General features: G+C 36.3%; 1 protein-coding gene across 1 annotated transcript in view; it reads right to left on the bottom strand.

Moving 5' to 3' along the window:
- The window catches only part of LOC111515036 (larval cuticle protein A3A), a 36,106-nt gene that overhangs the window by 4,361 nt on the left and 8,891 nt on the right, over nucleotides 1–22,854 (bottom strand). Inside the window, exons 2-3 of the mRNA XM_074184366.1 lie at nucleotides 5,110–5,169; nucleotides 94–283 (exon numbers count right to left, since the gene is read on the bottom strand). Coding sequence (XP_074040467.1) covers nucleotides 94–283; nucleotides 5,110–5,169 — 250 coding nt within the window. The remainder of the gene's footprint in view (nucleotides 1–93; nucleotides 284–5,109; nucleotides 5,170–22,854) is intronic.

The raw sequence follows: 22,854 nt of genomic DNA, 5'->3' as shown, positions 1-22,854 counted from the left end.
TTTCGGGGTTTTAGCCCACCAAGAAACTCAAGATAATGTAATTTGGCCTATTGAAGAATCCTCCCAATCAAAAATATAACATATTGTACTCACTGAGAAATCTCCTATAATGAACTGCAACTTTGAATCCAGATTTTTCATCAGCTTGATATTGGACCACTCGAATCTGACCATCAGGCTGCAGAAAGCTGAACGAGCCTCTCACTACACCCCAGTTAGTTTCTTCACTGTGATGACTTATAACTTCGCCACTGTTTATAGAATAACTGAAGGAGTGCGAATTCTGAAAAATATTAGAATTCACTTGTAGATATTGAAATATACATGAAAAAAATTGGATAAAATGCATAATCAAATAATTTTCAGCGTACACCGAAATTACGGGAAATTTATGTTTCATTGTAAATGAAAAACTACATGGTATTCCAGTTATCACATATCCGATCCTCGTCAGTTCATGAAGTGATTTCATCAAATGTTTTATCCAATATTGTACAATTAACTTCTATGCAACTACTTTGATCAATGAATATTGTTATAAATGACGCCCTAAAGAAAATAACGCCGGCCGCCACTGGTAACCATAAACCAATTGTGACGTGGCTAAGAGCGCGTCCAATCCGGCTGAAGTTTTGCGAATGTTCGCGGCCGTTCTAGATGTGGCGAGAATAATGCTATCTGCTTCCATGGAATTCCACTGAATTTTCTACCGCCTTCGATTGCCAAATATAAACTCGATCCACTCGCCTATCGGGACAGTCAAGTTTCAGTGACAGTGCGGTACGCGAAGCGATCTAATAAGACGATAGACATTTGAATAACAGCTGAAGTTTAAGTTTACAGTTCAACTGAATTGGGCAACCCACGGGTAGAAAGGTAACACTATCATAGGGATTTCGGTCTCGCGGGTGTGAAATACACTCGTATTGAAACGAATCGTTATATCAAAATGGATGAAGAAACACTGTATGGAACCAAGAGCCACGTGATCTCCCTTTTAAAAAAAAGTTGATGGTGCCCTCTTGACACAAAGCCACGTGACCACAATCATTTTTATGTCAAAACGTAGTAAAAGCAGTACCTTTTTACCTGAATTTTACCCAACCTCCATAGCTCGTTCCGTTCAATAGTTAAGGTATAATTGAATCCTTAACGAGAGTGGAAGATAGTAATGGTAGTTTGAGATGGTTACTTTGACGGGTAGAGTAGACATGCCTACTCTTTGTAATGAAATTTTGTTTGTGTTTATTCATGAGACACACTGTTTCAAGTATAAAACTATACTGCCTCGTTGAGAACATGATTGTGTGAACCTCTCAGCAAACGTAGGACGGGTTGTAGAATGGTGTTATCGAAATAACTTGTCGCTAAACCCGGATAAATGTAAGGTCATGTCCTACCGTTTGAAAACGAACATCTTGATCTTTGATTATTTAATAGAAAACGTTTCCCTGGTGAGACCAGAAACATATACTGATCTTGGCGTCCTCCTCCTGGCGTCCTCCTCCTCCACGTGTGCACGTGTGTAGTGATTTCAAAGAAACATTGACCTTAAAAACTCTATTTTATGCTCTCCTAAGATCAAAGTTAGAATACGCGTCAGTTGTGTGGAGCCCCTTTTATCAATATCATATTAGATTAGAAGCAATTTATCGACGATTTTTAAAAGTGCTAACTGATGGCATTTATCCTTCAATAGGAACAATCCACTCTGGATTGCTACAAAAGCAATCTCGAAAAAAGGTGTGAATATTATAGTGTTGTACTCACCTATAAAATTATCAAAAGCATAGTTGACTGCCCAACATTACTTGAAAAGTTTAATATTTGCTTTCCTAGAATCTGTTCCAGACACCCGAGTACTTTCTATATAAAAACATCCCGCACAAATGTTCTGGAGAATTCTCCGATCCATACCATGTGTAAAGTGACAAACTGTGTTAGCGATAGTTTAGATATATTAAGTTTGTATAGTCCGTTCATAATTTGTTGATAGCTCACTGCAAGTTTGACCTTCATTAGAGAACTGAAATACAGACAGGACAGCTAATATGATATAATAACAAAAACCAAACTAAAACTGGCAGTTTAAGATGTTTTCGACTAACCCACCTTGTATCTGAAGAAATACAATACAGCTATAAAACTTTAAATCCGATTATGTAGGTATTTTGAGTGGAAATGAGTGACCAGTGTCGTAGAGTATATGATTAAAACATTAGTTACTTTAAATAAATAAATATATTAATATTCTTAAACTGTAGGTACTGTGCACTGTATTTTTATTTTAAAAAAATTTCTTTATTTTATTCAAAAATAATAAGTTACTTGCAATTTGTAAAAGATACATTTATTTAATTAATACCTATTTTTAAATGATATAAACTACGATTACTTACAAAACTATTCAAATTCAAAATAAACAGGATCATCTTCGTCTTGCAGGTTAATAATTAGCGGTTGTGTCTCTACAGTCGCATCAATTATAGTGTCAAGATCCCACATTTTTTGTTCTTCTTCTATTGCATGTCTTACTGCATCTCGCCAATTTTGTTCTGTAATATGTTGTAAAGACTCATATAACAATTCACGTACAGCTTGTATTTTATATGACGTATTTTTTCTAGCCACATAGCTTTTCATTTGTGCCCAAATGAGTTCAATTGGATTTAATTCGCAGTGGTAGGGTGGAAGTCTAAGGACTGTGATGTTTCGTCTTTCCGCCATTTTGTCAACTACGTATTTCTTGAACTTAGATTTGTGTTGCCGGGCAATTTTTAAAAGTTCTGCTTCAACCATTCCATCTTCGTAAGGCAGGGACTTATTCCGCAGCCAGTCAATGATATCCTGTTTCTTCCACGCAGTCGTTGGAAGTCTTTCAACTAGTCGTGAATGATAAGGTGCATTATCTAATACTATAATTGAGTTTGGTGGTATATGTTCAATCATCTGCTCGAAATACTCTTCGAAAACATCAGCTGTCATCTCCTCGTGATAGTCTTTTGTGCTTTTGGATTCAAATTCCAACAAACCATGCTTAGCAAATCTTTTTTCACTGCCAATGTGAGAAACTATTAATCTACTGCCTTTACCAGAGGGTGGGGAAATACCAGTAGACCAATCTTCCATAAAGGCTTGCCTGGAGCTTGATATATTTTTATCTGTCCAAATTTTTGTGAGAGTATGATCTGCGTTTACCCACGTTTCGTCCTGATAGTAAATTGGCCTTCCTTCAGCCCGAAATTTTCGTATAGATCTTAGATACTTTCTTCTCCAACATATTATCTCTTCCCGGTTAATCAAAAGTGATTTTCGGTCTGATTTCTCCCACCGGAAATTTAATTCTTTTAAAACTTGCCACAATTTGGTTCGTCCGACATGAGGCAAATCCGGGTCGTCTCTAACTTCTTGTAAAATTTTGTTTAAGATGGGTATTTCTTTTTTGTAAAAAAAATTCGTGAATTTTCCTTCGAATACCATTTTTGGCAAATTCATCAATTTCAATAGGTTTTCTCCCCCTCTTAAAGTATTCGTTTGTATTTGGGTTAGCTATACCTTTTTTTTTTCTTTCTGATAGGAACCTATATATTGTTGACTCCACTACGCCCGTCATGTTGGTACAACTCTTGATTATGTTCTGAACAGTGTTTGTGGGATTCTGAGAAACCAGAGCATCGTGAACGTTCAAAACAATAGTCTTCTCTCTTGGTGAATAGACAGACTTACTGACTGTACGCAACAGTACCGGTGTAAAACTTGATGATGTTGATGATGATGACGAAGCCATCCCAAGCAATCAAACAAAACAAGCAGGAACGAAAAGTACGTATATGTTTGTAGGAATATGAAAAAAAGTTACTCACGCACTGCACAAAATTCGCAAAATAAATATTAGAGACGGTAATTACTGCCGTAGACGCCGAAACACCAACGAGCCGTAAATTAAATGCGATTAAAAAATGTACTAAACCAAAAATTATTTTCGTTCGTAACAACTTCACCCTTTCAAGGCAAGTTTCGAATATAAACTGAAGCTTTATATTTAATGAATAAACACCTCAGGAACCTCCGCCTATGATTTTACGAGTTTTACGACCGTTTTATGACTTGGGCCCTCATTTTGTGCTATCGACAAATTATGAACGGACTATAGTGTTTGTAGACATTACAATCAATTGTTTGTGATGTATTTATTATACTCTGTTATTTCCTGCTCTGTAATTGGGCTATGTCCTGTAGAGTATTGTATTACAAATAAATAAATAAATAAATGAATATAGACTTTACCGTGAGTATGTTGTGTTGCTTGAAGTGAAGTCTGCACGAATCGCGAAATTTCAGTTTACAGAGGCATCTCAGGGCTCTTTTTAGTGAAACAAAAACATTTTGAAGAACGTTACCAGTGCACAATCCCCAGAATGGGATACCGTATCGCAACTGTTTTTGCAGTTGAGTATCCTAGTTTGTTTGCAGCAATTTTCATAGCATAACAACCAGAGGACAACTGGAGTTTTTCCCAACACCAAACCGTTATTTTAACACCTCGACACGTGTTTGCTTCACCAAGTGATCATCTTCAAGAGTTTGATCTTCCTCTTGATTTGATTTCTTTTCTTGATTTGAAGTTGTTTCGGTATTCGTCTAATAATATGCTGTATAAAAGTAGTTGATATTTGGTGATAAATGAGAAGAAGAACTCATAAAACACGTGTCGAGGTGTTCAAACAACGGTTTCGAAACACGTGTCGAGGTGTTAAAACAACGTTTTCGAAACACGTGTCGAGGTGTTGAAATAGCGGTTTGATGTTGGGAAAAAACTCTAGTAATATTCATTACTACAACAAAGGTTCCAAACAGTGCATCACAAAAGGACAAGTTATTCAAGTTTTTGTCATGTTTATTGAATTTGAGACCGTTGTCGATGTATAGTCCTAGAAATTTACGAAAAACACACTGTTTTCAATAATCTGGTGGTTTGAAAAAATATCAGCAACTCCACATTTGAAGGACAGGATCAATCTCATGAAGCGATAACGTGAAAAACTTGGAACATTATTTTTTACGTTTACAAGCCGTAAAATGATTATCCTTAGTCAATCATTCACTCACCTGCTCCTTGGCACTAGAACATCGCCTTTCGTCAGAAATTATAATCAATAGTAGAATTCCCTGCAATAAAAAAGGAATAAATTGAATATCAAGTTGTAATCAATCATTCATTACTCAGGAACATATCTTTCGTAAGTAACACGTTCTGTGGTGAATATTTTATTTTTTTCAAAAATGAATATTTATTATTATTACTGTAATGAAACTTTTCATTAATTTCTCAATCCTTTTGGGAGTTTCTCGGAATTTCAGTACATCTCATTGATTTTTTGCCCCTTCTTATGAATACTATTTATTATAAATCACTTGGAGTCGCTAAAGACAACTGAGTATTTTTTAAACTTCTGATTATGGTATTTTTTCAAAAACGAAGAAAATATATTTCTCTATCAGCTATCAGCAATGAGTGGAATGATGTGGAATCTCTTTAAATAGATATGTATATCACACACAGATGTGTCTTTCAGACACACAAACTGAAAAAAAGTCCATCCAATACAACTACTTTCAACTACTACTAAAAATGTCGAATCATTTTTACCTAGTCTGAAGGACCTTTTATGTTCAGCATACCGTTTTTGGAAATTTCGACCATATTGTCCCACGTAAACACTATTACACTCCGGATACCTGAGCTTATAAACTCCAGATTTCTCCAACTTGTCCACTTTATCTTTGGCATTGAAAAGGAAATCAGATAACCTGCCAATTCCACATTGTTTTTTCTGAAGAAACCTGCAACAATATCTGTTCTATTTCCAAAATATGTTAGAGTTACCCATTTCTTGATTTCTGATTGTTTGATCTGGGGTATATTAATCTATAAGTGAATTTACGGCTTTGTTTTCTGACTAACTTCTGGATTGTATCTGCGTTGATTAATTACGTTTGTTAATTTCCCGGGATTGTAGCAGATTCAATTTTTGTCCATCATTTGCTGTATGAAGTACGTCGTAATACGTTAAAGTCGTGACTTTTGTGTTTGGAAATTCTTGTTTCTGTTTAGTTAGTAGTTCACTTATCTTCAACGTTTTGTTTGAATAGTTTTTGTCAAGAATGTGATGACTCACGTCCGAATTGAAGTTGTTATTTACTACCATCTGTTTTATCAAATTTTGTTCTTTATTAAAATTCTCCGTTGACATAGATAAAACGAACTGTTCACCAATTAGTAATTTCTGTTAATTAAGTGAAGTAGTATAGAGTACTAGTAGTGTAGGAATCTAGTATTATAATGGAAGGCGCATTGAAAATGAATTCTATATTGCGAAGACTTGTGATTATTATCATGAATAGTGATATTGATTTCCACCAATTAATGGGTCAGTGTATTTGAAATTCAGCGTGCTTCATGTGTGTCGTAATATTCCTCAAGGTGAGGAGGTATACAGAAATTATTCACATGAGGTTAATTGTAATATAATCTTCAGCAATCTCTTCCATGAAAGGAGTTATTGCCCGAAGTGATTAAAAAATTAATCTCAATGATACATTTCATATATGCCCGCATGAAACAATGGCAATGAACTTTTTCTTTCGAAAGCACGTACTTAAATAACATAAGTTCATCAATTATCGTGAATAGTTATTTTTATTAATAAACGTTTTTTTAGCTTTCCGTTTGTTGGGGTTAAATTTAGTTATTGAAGTTTGACTCCCTTCCTGCTGACAGATTGATCTGATATTTGGTTCACACATTTACTTTTGATGACAATACAATTTAATAAATTATGTATCATTGTGAATCCAAGATGGCTGCAGCTACAAAATGGCGAATCACATATTTTTTCACAACTATCTCAAAACACAAGCCTCACAGGAAAATCCTCAAGGCAGTCTCAGAGCGGTGCCTGTGTGGAAGTAGCGATTCACACTTTACACTTTGTGATAATGGTGGAGGCCAGGATGGGCCAATTCAGACTGGAAAACTCACCGAACTACAAAAGATCGGACCGAACAGAAATTTCGGAACATGTTGAGGATCACATATTGAATATGTGCACGGACTACATGACACCGAAGTACACCTTTAACATAAACTTCACAGCTAAATCGTAAGTCGTGAAGAGTGGACGACCATTAGTCATCCCGAAAACATGTTTGGAAAAAACACCTGGTATACAGATGGATCGAAGAACAAACATAGAACAGGAGCTGGAATATACCAAGCGGATAGAAATTTAAACTACAGCTATCCGCTAGGACTGTACACATCCGTCTTTCAGACGAAAGTATATGCTATCTTGCAGTGTGCAAGGCATTTTCAATTGAGACCTCAAAGAAATGAGCGGATCAATATTTTAACAGACAGCAAGACCGCACTAGGGGCTCTGACAAACCCGAAGGTGACATCAAAACTGGTCTGGGAATGCCATGAAGAACTGAATGAACTTGCCAACAGGAACAAATTAACTTTGGGTGCCAGGGGATTCAGGAATCGCAGGTAATGATAAAGCTGATGAATGCGCTAGACACGGATCATCAACTTCATATATAGGTCCTGAACCAGCTCTGGAGGTACCAAAATCATTGATACGAAACCAGATTAGGACATGGACCAATGAGAAGCAAACAGAGTACTGGACAAAAGTACCTGGCGACAAACACAGTAGAACCTTCATTAGGAAACCGTTCGAGAAGATAACCTAAGAACTACTTTAATATAGTGAGGATCGGCTCAGAATAATTACAAGTTTACTAACCGGTCACTGTCCGCTTAGAGGACACCTGAATAAAATGGGGATGGACAACGGAGACCTCAGCTGCAGATTATGCAACGTAGAGATAGAAACAGCTCTACACATCTTATGCGAATGTGAGGCACTGAATGACAGGAGGCAGGCAATACATGGACGTACAAAATTACGTCCAGAAGAATATGATGAACATCCAACACGGAACCTGTACAAACTAGTACAGGGAACGAGACTGATGGACTGAGTGTCATGAGAAGATGGGAGAATAAACACAATAAGCCCAAGAGGCTGCAGTGTTTTCTGAAGACTTGGACTAAATGGACAAGTCAGACAGCTCTCAAGGGACCAAAAAAAATTCATTTGTAAAAACGTTCTCAGAAAGTTTATTCCACATAAACGCAGATCTCCAGATGAAAGAGTTCTCAAATAGTAAAGTTCGATGTGTTCTGAGTTGAACCTGAAAACAATGAGCAGCCAGAGTCCCTCGCGTATTTCTGATATGTACCGCTCTGTGTGGAATCAAAGTCAGGAAGCGGAATTATCTGACCTGACATTATTATATCCGGTTCGGAGACATTTATCTTCTTGGAGAAAACCGATGCCTGGTTTTTGTGGCATTGAAGCAAACCTGGTTACTTTCACCCCAATTCGAAATCACTTTTAGATCCTCATTAAGATATGCAACCTCTTGCTGCCGGTGAAGATGTGCCTCCGAAGTCGATGTCCAGGAATCCAAATGAAATGACGAGACAAGTGTGCTGTCGTCAGCAAAACGATATATTGTATTCTTGTTGTTTTCCAATAAGTCGTTGATATACAATAAAAAGGGAGTTGGAGACAATATGGATCCCTGAGGAACACCAGCGTTGATGGTGAAACTATTCAAGAGATATCCGTCGACGACTACTTGCAGGAAACGTTCTTTCAAGAAACTGAAGAGCCTTACACGAAAATGATCTGATAAGACATAGCATCGAAGTTTGGCCAGCAAACCCTTGATTCTTCATGTTTCTCGATTGCGTCATTCCAAATATGGATGAAAATATGAAAAATATGACAAAAAGTCGCCTGTTGATCTTTGTTTTCGAAAGCCATATCCATGATCGCTCAAAATGTTGAAGCCTTCCAAATATTTGAGGATATGCTGGTTTCTATGGCGGTCCAATATTGACGTTTCGAAAGGATTGGTGAACGGCGCTATCGGCTACTTTGCAGAAATTATTTGGGCTCAGTTTCGTCGAACTCAAATGTACGTAACAGATGTACCGTCAGTTCAGATCAACTTTGGAAGAGACGGCGAAAATCTTATCAATCCTACGGTCATACAGATTCCAGCAAAGTTCAATTATGGGGCGGCTCAAAAAAGGATGTTACCCTCAATTTTGTCATGGGCTTCCACTGTCCACAAAATGCAGGCAGCACTGCTGACTACGCAGTTGTATATTCAGGCTGAAAAGCACACGTGGCATTAAGGCGAGTAAAGTCTTTGGAAGGTTTATGTATTGAGCAGTTAGATTGCAACAAATTGTGGGAAAATAAACCTTGTAATACTGAGGCACTGAAAGATTTGAGTAACAAAATTAGAAATTACAAACTTGAAAATAAAATAAGTAAAGAAATTTTCAAGTAACCTGAGTGAACACGTAAAAACTATGCCAAACGATTTTATTTTTTTTATCTGATAAAAACCGTAGATTGCTGAGGAAACTGGTATGATGACTGCTACCCAGGACCTTCCTAGTTATTTTTAAGCTTTTAGTACAGTTTCTACATCATTATTAGCTTTTTTTTCAATAAAACCGTTTAACATATTTTTTTTCTTATTTTCCTGCACTGATACCGATATGGACTCGATTAGATTCACTAATGACTCAAAGATCATGACATTACATGCAGTTTATTGAATGACTTATCTATCAGATATTCAAATTACAGTACAAAGACAATAAAGAATTGTCATTAATATTCGTTATCAAGACATAATTTATTAATATGTGGCGTGCTGTTGACTGATTATTTAATTTACACACGATTTCATGTCTGTATATTCAAATGAAAGGCATGAGTCTTGAAGGTGTAGGCAGACACCTAGTGTACGGTTTCGCCGGGGCTTATTTTCTGTAAACATGAAACGTTCCACTATTGTCACGGCAGATCTATACGAATGTGACACAATTGATTAATGAAAGTAAATATTATGAAAGACTTCTTGATAACGATGAGACGATCATTTTATTCTATTGAAACCATTTCCCTCCCACCACAAACATGGTGTCTCGCAACGCACATTTCGCTAATCGAGTCAGCTTCATCAGGAAAGGACAAAAACTACTTTTCACAGCTATGTTGATGTTTTCATATGCATCTAGATGAATTATTACCTTTTGTAATGGGGGAGGGGAGTCATTAAGTTAATTTTCAGAAGTTTGTCATTGTTTATATTGTTATTTACTACCTGACTAATACCTAATTTTCATCTGTTTTCCAACTGTAACTACGGTAAAGTGCGAGTAATAGGCTGTAAGTATTACACAAAGCCAAACTGTCCTCATGGACATGTCGAAGGATTCGTGGTAAAATTTGGAGTTAAGCTCCCAAATAAATGCATTGGATTTATGTGATGATTGTCAGACCAATGATCACCTAAGAAGCAATGGCTGGGGTCCGAAGGCTTTACAGAAAACTTCCCAGGCGAAGCTATCTGGCTTATAGAGACATGCTTGTCTGGCTATCTGCGGTGCCATCTATACTACACCATCAGCTGCCATGGATATCTTTCTAGATCTACCTCCTCTCCACATTTTTCTGGAGGAAGAGGCTAGATGGACTGCATATAGATTTCTGCACTTTGTCAACTGCACGAATAAATCTCATGCAGAGTACAATAGACTTCTGGTTGACACTCTGACAGTCTCCAACTGTGAACTATGAACTGCCTTACACAGTCTTTTCCCGAGTAGAGAGGACTGAATTCTTGGGGAGAAGGAAATATAAAGAGCAAATAGTTGTTGTTTCCCAGATGGATCAAAAACACCTTCCGGTTCTGGTGCAGGTGTTTTAGTCGCAGACCCAGGACAGAGATATCAACCTGCCTAGGGACCTATGCGACTGTATTTTAAGTGAAAATATATTCTATTGAAGTGTGTGCGAACATTTTGGTAAAATAAAAAAATATCAGGCAGTCAAGCGGCATTGAAAGCTCTTGGCCTCTACTGCACAACGTCTTCATAGGTAGCAAAATCCTGGTAGCAAAATGAGGCTGCTGACTTCATTGCAAATGAGGGTGCTTCAAGCAACTTCATCGGATAAGAACCTGTCATTGGAATCACTTGAGGCTTCGCCAAACGAATATTGAACACCTGGATGGCAAGAAGATTCATGCACTGCTGGCAAAATCTTCCAGGATTGGCTCACTCCAAAGGCGTTCATTCACCCTTCGGAGCTTGAACCTAAACAGTTGTTGGACTACAGTAGGGATGAACTACGATGTCAAAATGGGCCTTCTCACAGGTTACTTTTCTCTGAATCACCATATGTAGAAACTCAAACTGTCGGAAGACAGTGTGTGTCGCCTCTGTTTGGAAAATGATTAAACAGCAAAGTACATGCTTTGTGCCTGCCCTGCCGAATCAGGTTTTCAGCACTGACCATATAAACTAATTGGTTTCGTTAAGAAGCTGGGTTTATTCGGTTTAGTTTGACTAGGTGTGAGCCACAATGAACCTTTGCGGGTTGCGGTGGAGGGTCAAATTGACCCAATCACTTCTGACTCAACCCAACTTAACGATACCTGATTTTTAGCTGTTTTCCAACTATAACTATGCAAACGTATAAAAAATAGGCTGCTAGAAGTAATATAAGTAAATAGAAAAGTAACCAAGTATCACCTCGTTTAAAATATCTCAAATTCATCAAATAAATAGACCTTTGAAGTTAGTCCACCATGAATGTAAGCAGAATTATATGAAAGGTAGTTGTTCCATCTGCACGATAGAGGAAAAGTAATTATATCAATTTGAGCAGATTATGTTCCACAGTAAAGGTCATACCCCTATCATTCCATATTCGTTGAATAATGAGCTACTATTAAAATAGCGAACAACTAGATAATGAATGTTGATCTTTGCGATATCTTTGATTGAATGAATTTTTTACGGCCTCAGACATTATAGTAATTATAAATAATAACGGGATAATGAGTCTGGTATTAATTGTGACTTTGTAGTTGCAAGATGAGAAATGGGAATGCATGACATTTTTTTGTTTGACATGCTTTGAAATGAATTGAGTATCAGGAGATGATTGAAACCCATGGATAGGTGCTCGAGGTGCTTCATTTTGAGAATTCTACCAGAAAAAACCATGATTACTATATGGTGGTCGGCTTCTGGTGTGATCCACTATTACTTTCTTCAAACGGGCCAAATCGACGAAATATACGGAAAATTGCGTCAGCAGCAGCCGGCACTTATCAACAGGAGTCCAATCCTACTTTATAACAACGTCCGTCTGCACTTTACGAATCATCGTCCGAAAATTGAACAAACTGAGGGTCGAAGTTCTGCTTCATCCACCATACGTCCCAGACCTGTCGCCAAACAATTACCATATTTTTCACCGGTAGAACCTCCGCCAATCAGGACCAGGCAAAAACGGCCCTCACGACTTCATCGAATCTCGGGCAGAACATTTTTATGCCGACATAGATAGATAGATAATTTTTATTAATCTCCATAAATCATTTACATGACATGAGATAAGTCCAATGGTAGTCACAAAAATAAGATAAATATAATAGTTTAAATAGTCAGGTATTCACACATAAAACATTAAATCATTGATTTAGCATACACATACAAATATAAGTCGAAACTTGGATGCCAACTATTTACAAAATTTGTTGAAAATATAAAATAAAATGTACATATAAAACAAATTAAACAAATTAAAAGTGTGGAAAATTTGTGTATTGGTCATTGAATGTAGTTCTTATATTCAACTCAATGTATTCAGTTAGTGAATAAAAGGAGTGATGGAGCAAAAACTTCTTTAGGTCGGATTTGAACATTTTTAAATTTTTTGCTAATTTTATGCATTCAGGAAGCAGGTTATAAAAGTAGCCTCCAGCATACAGGGGAGATTTTGAGTACCATGTTTTGTTTAATTGATTTAGGTGTATGTTGTTTTTATATCTAGTATCGTGCTCGTGAAGATCGCTATTTTTTGTAAATTTATCTTTATTATTATATGTTTAAATTGATAACTTATATAAGTAAACACACGGGAACGTTAGAATATTTTCCTTTTTGAAAATATTTCTACAAGATTCATTATAATCCTTGCTAAAAATGAGTCTTATAAATCGTTTTTGTAAAATGAACACTCGTGATACTTCACTTGACCTACCCCATGTAATGATATTACAGCTGATTACCGTGTAGACAAGAGCGTAATACATGTTAATCAAGTGGTTTCTATGAAAGTTCGATTTGAGACTAGTAAAAGCGTAATACAGTTCATTAAGTTTTTTACATATGTTATCAATTTGGTTGTTGAAGGTTAATTTGTAATCCAGCTCCATGCCAAGGAATTTTGTGCTTTCTGATGCTAAGATATCGGAGTGGCCTAAGTTGAACTTCATGTTGCTGAAATGTTTTTGAGGACTACTGAATTGGATAAGGACCATTTTTTCCATATTATTAATGAGGTAATTTCTCTCACACCATTGAGTGAAATTCTTCACTACTAGTTGTATATCATTCATCAAGTCAAATGTATCGTTAGCAGTTAATATAATTGTTGAATCATCTGCATAAATGAAGACCTGTCCTTTGTTAATGTGGAGAGGTAGGTCATTGATATACAATAAAAACAGCAAAGGACCCAATACTCCACCTTGAGGAGTCCCAAGGGAAATATTTTTTTTTCTCTGAAAGTTCTTTATTGACCTCAACTTTTAGGGTTCTGCCGGTCATGTATGATAAAATGGAAGATTGTATGGGATCTCGAATGCCCATTGCTTCTAATTTTATCGTCAAGAAGTATGGATTAATGGTGTCAATGGCGCGAGTGAGGTCAAAGGGAAGCCCTACTACATATTTATTTTTATAGATATTTTCATAGATATACTGAATCATATCTGTTGATGCGGTCTCAATGGAGTAGTTGTGTTGGAAACCATGCTGACAAAGGGTTAATTTTTTTCTATGCTCTAGGTAATTTATCAATTGATTGTACACAGCTGTTTCTATAACTTTTGAAAAGCAGTTGAGTATACATATCATTCTACAGTTTTCTATACAATGCGTGTCTCCTTTTTTTAAACACTGGGATAGTTTTTGTGATTTTCAATTTCTTTGGAAAACAACCTTGTGTAACTGATAGGTTCACAAAATTGGCCAATTCACTTGCGATTTCTTCGACACAGTCTTTCAGTAGTAAAGCTGGAATCTCATCGATCCCTGCAGAGTATTTCTTTTTTAGATCCAGGATAATGTGCTTGATATCACAATCGCTAATAGGTTTGAAGAACATGCTTTGTGGAGAGCTTATCTCATTTTTGATACAATTATTTTGAGGCAAGTTGAGAGAGTTTATTTTTTTTTCCACTGAGGTTGAAAAATAATCTCCAAACAGATTTGCAACTTCCTGTTTGTCGGAATTTTTTTTCCCATTATGAGTTAAAATTAGGTTAGGTTAGGTTAGGTTAGGTTTTCTTTTTTGTTCTTATTGGTACCTTTTTTTATTTTTACCAGATTCCACAAGGTCTTTGGTTTGTTATTAGAATTGTATATTAGGTTAGAGTTATATGTCACAATTGATCGACTTGTGTCACGTTAGTAAAAGTGTATTGATTCATTTGCTGTTTATTTCGATTGACTCATAAGAACGGACAAAACAACCCAATACTTCAATTATAAATATTTCAGAGGGCCGAACAATGCATTTGAATTCGTAATAGATAATACCGTCCTAATGTTTTCGATAATTAGTTACTCTAATGGTAATGTTCCTAATGTGTGCTCTCAATCACCCTAACGGTTCCAGTTGATTATTTTCGGATACAAGGCCGTTCACTTGGATTTAGAAAGGGTAAACGGCAGTAAATCACTCAAGACATAATCATGGAACTTTTTAAGTTATCCATGTTTTTATGTTTATCTCAACGAAACCCGAGCCATTCATTATTTTTAATCATCCATGTCCATTAATAAGTTATATCTCGAAAATTGGCCTCATTTCTGTTTTTTTGTCGTAGAATCGTAATCTTTTCTCGAATAATTTTTGTCAGTTCGAATCACATTCTCAGTTTCCTTTTAAGGCAACTTGATATTTCCTGAATTTGCCACGAATCTTGTTCTGAATATGATACTCTTGAAGTTAGCGACAAAACGTGAAATGCAGTCTCTGGATAATTTTGAACAACGAGCAAAAATATTAATCAAGATATTCAGTGCCGTAGCAAATGATTCTATCAATTATGTTTGTATTGAAGATGATTAGCCCTTTAATTGATTGCGAATATCTTTAAGGTTTTACAATGTAAAAAAACCACTTCGATATAAAAATGATTTACCAATTAACTTATGGTTTGGACTGAAAAACTGATATTCCTTGTTATCTTTCACTCCAGTTTTCAGTTGATGACATATTCTTTAGCATTTTCTAGAAGAAGAAACAGATATTCCAATGTTTAGTTAGAAAACGAGAATGATACTTTTGCAACTTTGAAGTTTTCAGAACTTCCAAATTGATCATTTTCACAATACAACTTCATCAAGGAGGTCTCTGAATTAGACAATAATATACTGGTATGTGTGACAATATTTTTATCTAATTATCTCGCCTTTATGAGTTGTTTATATCAAAATCTGGAGCACATGTAATTTTTCTGAGTTGGCTAGTCCGTTTATTTGTCATTAGTTTCAGTTATCATGTTAATTATTCACGCCATTACCTCATTACCAGTTGAATACTGAGAATACTGAAGGGAAATGAATAAAATAAAAACAGCGAATAAAATTCAAAAATAGATGATATAAACTTCAACTACAAACGACAACTGACACTGATGACAAATCTACAGAGTAGCCAACTCAGAAAAGATACATGCAATGCAAACAAACTCCCTATTGATAGGGGCTATAATTTTAAAACAATGAAAACATCAAACAGCAAATAAAACTCAATATTGGACGAATCAAGCATAATCTATGGATTACATAGGGACTAATGACAAATATATAGCTTGTTCGATTGATGAGCTATTCATTTTGTAGAAATTCATATTGGACAAAGAAAGTAACTCTCGTCTGATTAAAACTAAGATTTTCATTTGTTATGACCGGTTTCGGTTCATTAAACCACTCTCAAATAATGGTGAACACAAAAGGTCCCAACATGGAACCATGTGGGTCTCCAGATAGAATATCAAGAGATGGAGAGTGGTACCAATCAACACAAATCATTGGAAACCTTCCCAGTAAGTATGGCCAAATGAGAAATGAGGTAGCACTTTACAATCCAAATTATTTGAGTTTCACATAAATCAGTTCATGATTGATGGTATCGAATGCTTCCCAAAAATCTAATAAGACTAGAATACTAGAATATAATACTTACTAACTTGTCATATATATCTTGCGTAATAGTGGCGAAAGCTGTACCTGTACAAAAATCCTATGGTATAACAGATTATAGTAGGGGAGCCCACGATGCAAAATGGGGATTTACACGAGCGTCATAGAAACATATGAGGTAGCAAAGATTAGATGATTAGAAGAAAAAAATGTTATATAATGTATAACTTCTCATCGGTGGGGGAAGCGGCTATAGATTTTTAAATATGTAAAAAAATATAGTTGCATGGACATACTCGAGCGCGTCAGATATTGATAGCATCAATGTCCTACGTATTTTTATTAATGTTCGTATGTTAATCTGATCGTTTGCATGATGCGGGTGGTTGTACGTAAGGGTTAAAAGTGAAAAAAAAAAAATAATCGAGCGCATCAGATTTTCTAAGGGGGTGTTAAGTGCAACAAAAAAAAACTCTGACGATTTCGATCTGACGCAAACTCGCGGCCTTTATTATAATGTGCAAAAAAATTCTCCATTTTGAAATACTCAAGCGCGTCAGATTAAGATATATATGGTTCATCTTTATGTTCTAGACGTGCTGTCTCATAATCTGACGATTATCTAGAGGGATTCGGCTAATCTGACAGAAAAAATATTTAAATTTTTTTTTTTCAAATCATCGAACTTAAATCATTGAAAAGCTCAGGAAATAGCATGCAAATAAATAAGTGTAAGTTTTTTGAGTAGAATACTTGTATTTATAAGAAAATAATTTTTAAAAATGCTCAAAAAAATCAATTTTCATAATCAATTGATTAATTAATCATCATCTTCATCACGAATGAGTCTCTGTGATCAGCTGTGATGCGTCATGACAAAAGAATTCAGAGTGGGGACGGAGTGAGAGAGTGATAGATAGAGAAAAAGTGAAAGAGGAATGGAAACTCGGAGAGGGAAATATAGGTATCATACAGCTGCACGCATTAAACTTTATCGACGAATTTTTGTTATTTCGGCTTGCGGAAATCGTCAGATTATATATTTTTCGTTATCCTTGAATTATTTCCTTCGAAATAAAAAAAATTAGCTACGCTCGAGAATATCGAAATGACGTTATTTTTTTACAACTTTGCTGCCCTCCCCTTTCTTTACGTCACTCTCAAATTGTCAGATTACTGGAATATACACTTTTCAGCATGTAATTAACTCACCCCACCTCAATCTGACGCGCTCGAGAATTTCTGATGATAAATTTTTTTTTACTAATATGATCCTTTATCCTGCACGAGCGGCCTTATTTATGGGGATCATATTTGGTGGAGGTACTTAACCGAGTACAAGGTATCCCCCTGTATATTAATCTGCCGCGCTTTAGTAAATCCCGAAATCCTCGCTTGGGCTCCCCTAGTATTATCAGAATTGAAATGATCCTTAATTTGTAAATGAAAAATCCTTTTGGAATTTTCACCATTAGCCATGTAAATATCCAAAAAGTAGTGGCCTCAATACCGATCCGTGCGGAACTTCAAATCCTCTAATAAAACGAAGAATAATGCCCCATTATGAAACTTCGAATGTGTTCTGATGAATAGCTGTCTTAAATAAATACCGCATTATGAGATGAACCAAAAAAAATCATGGCAAAATGAGACCAATCAATTTTCTTTCATGTAATTCATCACAAAATAAAATCGTTTGACTTCGAGTCATTATCACTTGAAATTTTGAACGGTGGTCAATTATCCTACATCCAAGTCATTAAAATTATATCATACCTTTTCACATATAAGTAGGTATTATATATAAGTTGTATTCGAACAAGAGGAAGCAATGAAACAAGTGACCCAAATTATCGAAATTGGTGTATTTAAATACCAACAAAAAAATCATTTATTCGGCCATCAGTTTATTGCAGTTGCATGACAGAATTCGAGACATTTCACTTTCACTTTTTCGCACATTGTAAAAGAATAAACACGTCTGAAGCATTGTTGACTGGTCCAATGTAAACAAACGGGACTCGACAAAAGATTAATGAAATCAAAGATAATTATCAAAAAAAAAGTTATTATTCAATCACAATCTTGTATTGTTAATGCAGTGGCAGTGCAAGACAGACAAGACTGCACCTTCTTAGAGTGACACCGTTGCTTGAATATCAATGCAGTGAGTAAATTTTAAATCACAGTTTTGATGCCTGCAGAGAAAAGGAGCCGCCCAGTAATTGACTTTGATTGAATGTCTTATCAAGCTATTCCAGTAATTACAATGTTTCTTTTTCTGAATTTTTTTCGGCTTGTAATGTCCAGTCACCCAGGAATCACAGTCAGTCTATTCCAGTTCGCCACTATCGATATCACTCTTGGGCTCATCAATGCTCCGTGTCAGTCTGGCTTTCTTTTAAAATATTGGTCCTACTAGCTCTTCCAAATTCCTTCTTGGTGGCGGTCTGGTCTATCGTAAGGGCTTATCTAATAACGATAGCGTCAAGTTCTCACCCACACCAGCCACCTTTAAATAAACCCCTGTCAGGTCCCTCATACAAAAATTACCGACCGGCACTATATTTGATCCATTTTGATGTCTCCGGCGTTCTATTACAAATAGACTCCCTCTGGATATTTCCCGTGATCTTTCCCCTTACCCAACCGATACATCTACCGAGACCTGGATTTCAGCACCCAGTACGTGAATACTTTTCTGAAAAATAACGCTGAAAAGATATTTGAGCAAATTTGGACACACCCTAACTCTCCACGATTCAAGGAGTAGGAACGATCTCAAATTCCGTGAGAGAAAGATGGATATGGGATCCACGAAACAGAACAAGAGACCACCTCCGGGAGTCGTCGTCTGGCAACTCCGTTGAGGATAACAACACAATAAATACAGACACACATTTGAGTTTATTCCGTCGCCAGTTAGCTACAGGGAACAACCATGCAAACACCACACGCAATACAACCAGGTACAAACACTTTACCAAGTAATGAGGAGTCTAAACACCAGAGGCAGCTTTGGTATCAGTTTTATTAGAAGTCATGGAGAAAGCCGTGAACCAGCATATCTCTAAATATTTGGAAGGCTTCAACATCTTGAGCGATCATCAATATGACTTTCTAAGGCCTTTGATGGTGTGCTTCAAAGCTACAGCTTGTCGAATTATTTTTGTGTATGGCTCTTCAGCTTCCTGAAAGAACGTTCCCTGCTAGTGACTTTCACCATCAACGCTGGTGTTCCCCAGGAATATTGTCTTCAACCCTCTTCCTATTGTATATCAACGACTTATTGGATAAAACCGAGAATTTAATACAGGGTGTAACTGAATAAGTGTAAAACATTCAAGGAGGTGATTCCTCATCGAAAAAAAAAGATAGGATCTTTCATATAAAGAAACTTCATTGAAGCACCCCTTATTAAGATACAGCCCTTTAAAGGGGGTACATAAAATTTGTATAACAATTTTTTTCACAAGCACTGAAAAAGTTACAATATTGAAATTAATCTGACGTTTTGTACTACCAAAAAGACACTTAGCCAGTAATTTATTTGGTTTACCCCATGGTTTTGAGGGGTGGAAAACGCAACCCCTAAAATTCATTTCCAATGTAACTTTTGGTCTCATTATTTATTTACCATTTAAAAATTTATTTCCGTTAGCCTTTTTCATTCTAAACAAAAAATGTCTCTTGGGTTTTTGCCCCAAATAAACCAGTTCGCAGCAAAAAATTATTTTACGAACAACTACAGAGATACATCGGCATAAATGCGAACTGGATTTATTGTTATTTTGTAGTTAGTACCTGCATTAAACGATTATAGGGTAATAAACAAAACTGATTTATTAATAACAAAACACACAACATGTAGAAATCATAGTAAATGTTCAGACATAACGCATGCGTCTAGACGTCGGCGCATTGAGATACATATTCGTTCAAATATTCCTGGAGTCTCTCTGATTACCCTGCACGCAACGATGATGCGGTTTCTTAAGTCCTCTACATCACGAACAGGAGTACGATAAACCAACTGCTGTAAATGGCCCCAAAAAGAGAAATCGAGAGGATTGATATCCGTGGATCCACTGATTTGCGTATGTTTCAGTTAAATGCTGACGTGCTTCTTGAATAAAATGGGCGCGAGCCCCATCATGCATAAAAAACATATCCCTTCAGACGCCCAAAGGAACTTCCTCCAGTAGTACTGGATGCACTTTTTTTAAAAATTGAACGTATGCCACACCATTTAATCAATGAGGTAGAAAATGAGGCCCAATTAAATCATTCCCAATAACTCCGAGCCACACGTTAAAAGAAAACTGTTCTTGATGGTTAGTTTCGACAATAGCGTGAGGGTTTTCATCAGCCCATATGTGGTAATTATGAAAATTAATAATGTTGTCCCGAGAAAAACTTCGTCTGTCAATTATATCGACTTTACTCATTGCAGATGTTAAGGGTATAAGAGTTGTTCCTTTGAAATTCGAAATACCGTCATATGCGCAACATTTAGCTGGAAAGCAATCTTTCTAGTACTGGTAGTAGGTGGTTCTTCAATCAAATTAAGTACTGCTTCCTCAAGCTGTGGTGTTCGTAGTTCTCGATGGCGACCACAATCTTGCGTTCTTTCGTCGAATGAACCATATTCTCGTAATCGTTGATGGAGTCGAGCAAATATTCTATGTGAAGGATGCTGCCGTTGAGGATACATTTCAGCATATCTTCTAGAAGCTTCTAACCCATTCCCCTGCGACAGACCGTAAACGTAATGCATATAAGCCATTTCCTCATTTGTGTATGCCATTTTAATAACAAGTGAATTATTAGTAACAAATTAAGAACAGAACAACAACACACAATTAGTATTAATTCAATTTTGAAAATTCACAAACTGACAGCGTCATACCAATTCAATTGTCACTATCGCTAATAGCGACCTACTAGATAGATTAGTTTCGTATTTTCGCATTTATGACGATGTATCTCTGTAGTTGTTCCTAAAATAATTTTTTGCTGCGAACTGGTTTATTTTGGGTAAAAAACACAAGAGCCATTTTTTTTCAGAATAAAACAGGCTATTGGAAATGAATTTCTAAATGGTAAACAAATAATAAGACAAAAAGTTACATTGGAAACAAATTTTAGGGGTTGCGTTTTCCACCCCTTACAATCATGGGGTAAACCAAATAAATATCTGGTAAAGTATTTTTTTGGTAGTACAGAAAGGTCAGGTCCATTTCAATATTGTTACTTTTTTAGTGCTTGTGAAAAAAATTGTTATACAAATTTTATGTACCCCCTTTATGGGGCTGTATCTTAACATCTCAATGAAATTTTTTTATATGAAAGATCCTATCTTTTTTTTCGATGAGGAATCACCTCCTTGAATGTTTTACACTTATTTAGTTACACCCTGTATATTGCTTTGCTGACGACAGCACACTTGTTTAGTCATTCCATTAGGATTCCAGGACATCGGCGGTGGATGCACGTCTTCACCGGCAGCAGGAGGTTGCATATCTTAATGAGGATATTGGAGTAATTTCGAATTGGGGTGAAAATAACCAGGTTCAATTCAATGCCACAAAAACCCAGGCATCGGTTTTCTCCAAAAAGATAAATGTCTCCGAACCGGATATAATAATGTCAGGTCAGACAATTCCACTTTCTGCTTCTATAAGTTTGTTGGGGGTTAAAATGGACACCAATATGTCGCTGGAATTGCAAAAGCCGTTTCTCAAAAGCTTGGAACACTAAACCAAACCAGAAAATTGTACACACCTCAGCAACTTTTGATGCTTTATAAAGGTCAGATTAGACCTTCTTTGGAGTATTGTTCTATTGCATGGAGCTCCGCCCCTAATCATACCTTGAAGCTGTTGAATTGCTTCCAGAGAATAACCAGCAAGAGCGGTACATATCAAAAATACGTGACGGACTGTGGCTGCTCAGCGAACTTCACTGTTCAAAAACTCTTTCATTTGGAGAACTGCGTTTATGTGGTATAAACTACCTGATAACTTTTTTTCAAATGGATTTAATATCCAGCGATTCAAATCCAATATGAATCGCTACTTTCACACAGGTGCCGATCTTAGAGCGCCTGTAATACTTTTGTTCCGTTCTATAAAAAGAGAGGTTAGATTTCAATCTTGTTGAAGTGCCAAACACCAGCAGTGCCAAGCAGTTCCGCTTGGAACTGTTGGTGGAGAGTGGATGTATGGAGATTCTGAATTCTGCATAAATCAACCATATGGATGAACTTCTATATTCGGCCATTCAACACGAGGAAAGGCATGATAGATCATCCTTCATGACAACTGCCAAAATCATCATACTAAGTTGAACGTTGGCTTGTACTATTCTCGTTGCGAATTGAGGAGATCGCTTATAGGGACATGTTTCTCTTGTTCATGCTTTGGTTGTATTGCGTAGTCAGGAACGTGACATTGATGCATGGCGTCGAA

The sequence above is a fragment of the Leptinotarsa decemlineata genome, unplaced genomic scaffold (genome assembly GCF_025532065.1).
Source record: "Leptinotarsa decemlineata unplaced genomic scaffold, Ldec_3_MD MMD2_tig00026354_RagTag_RagTag, whole genome shotgun sequence".
NCBI lineage: Eukaryota > Metazoa > Arthropoda > Insecta > Coleoptera > Chrysomelidae > Leptinotarsa > Leptinotarsa decemlineata.
Note: the sequence above shows the minus strand (reverse complement) of the source record. Positions and strands in the feature narration are given on the sequence as shown.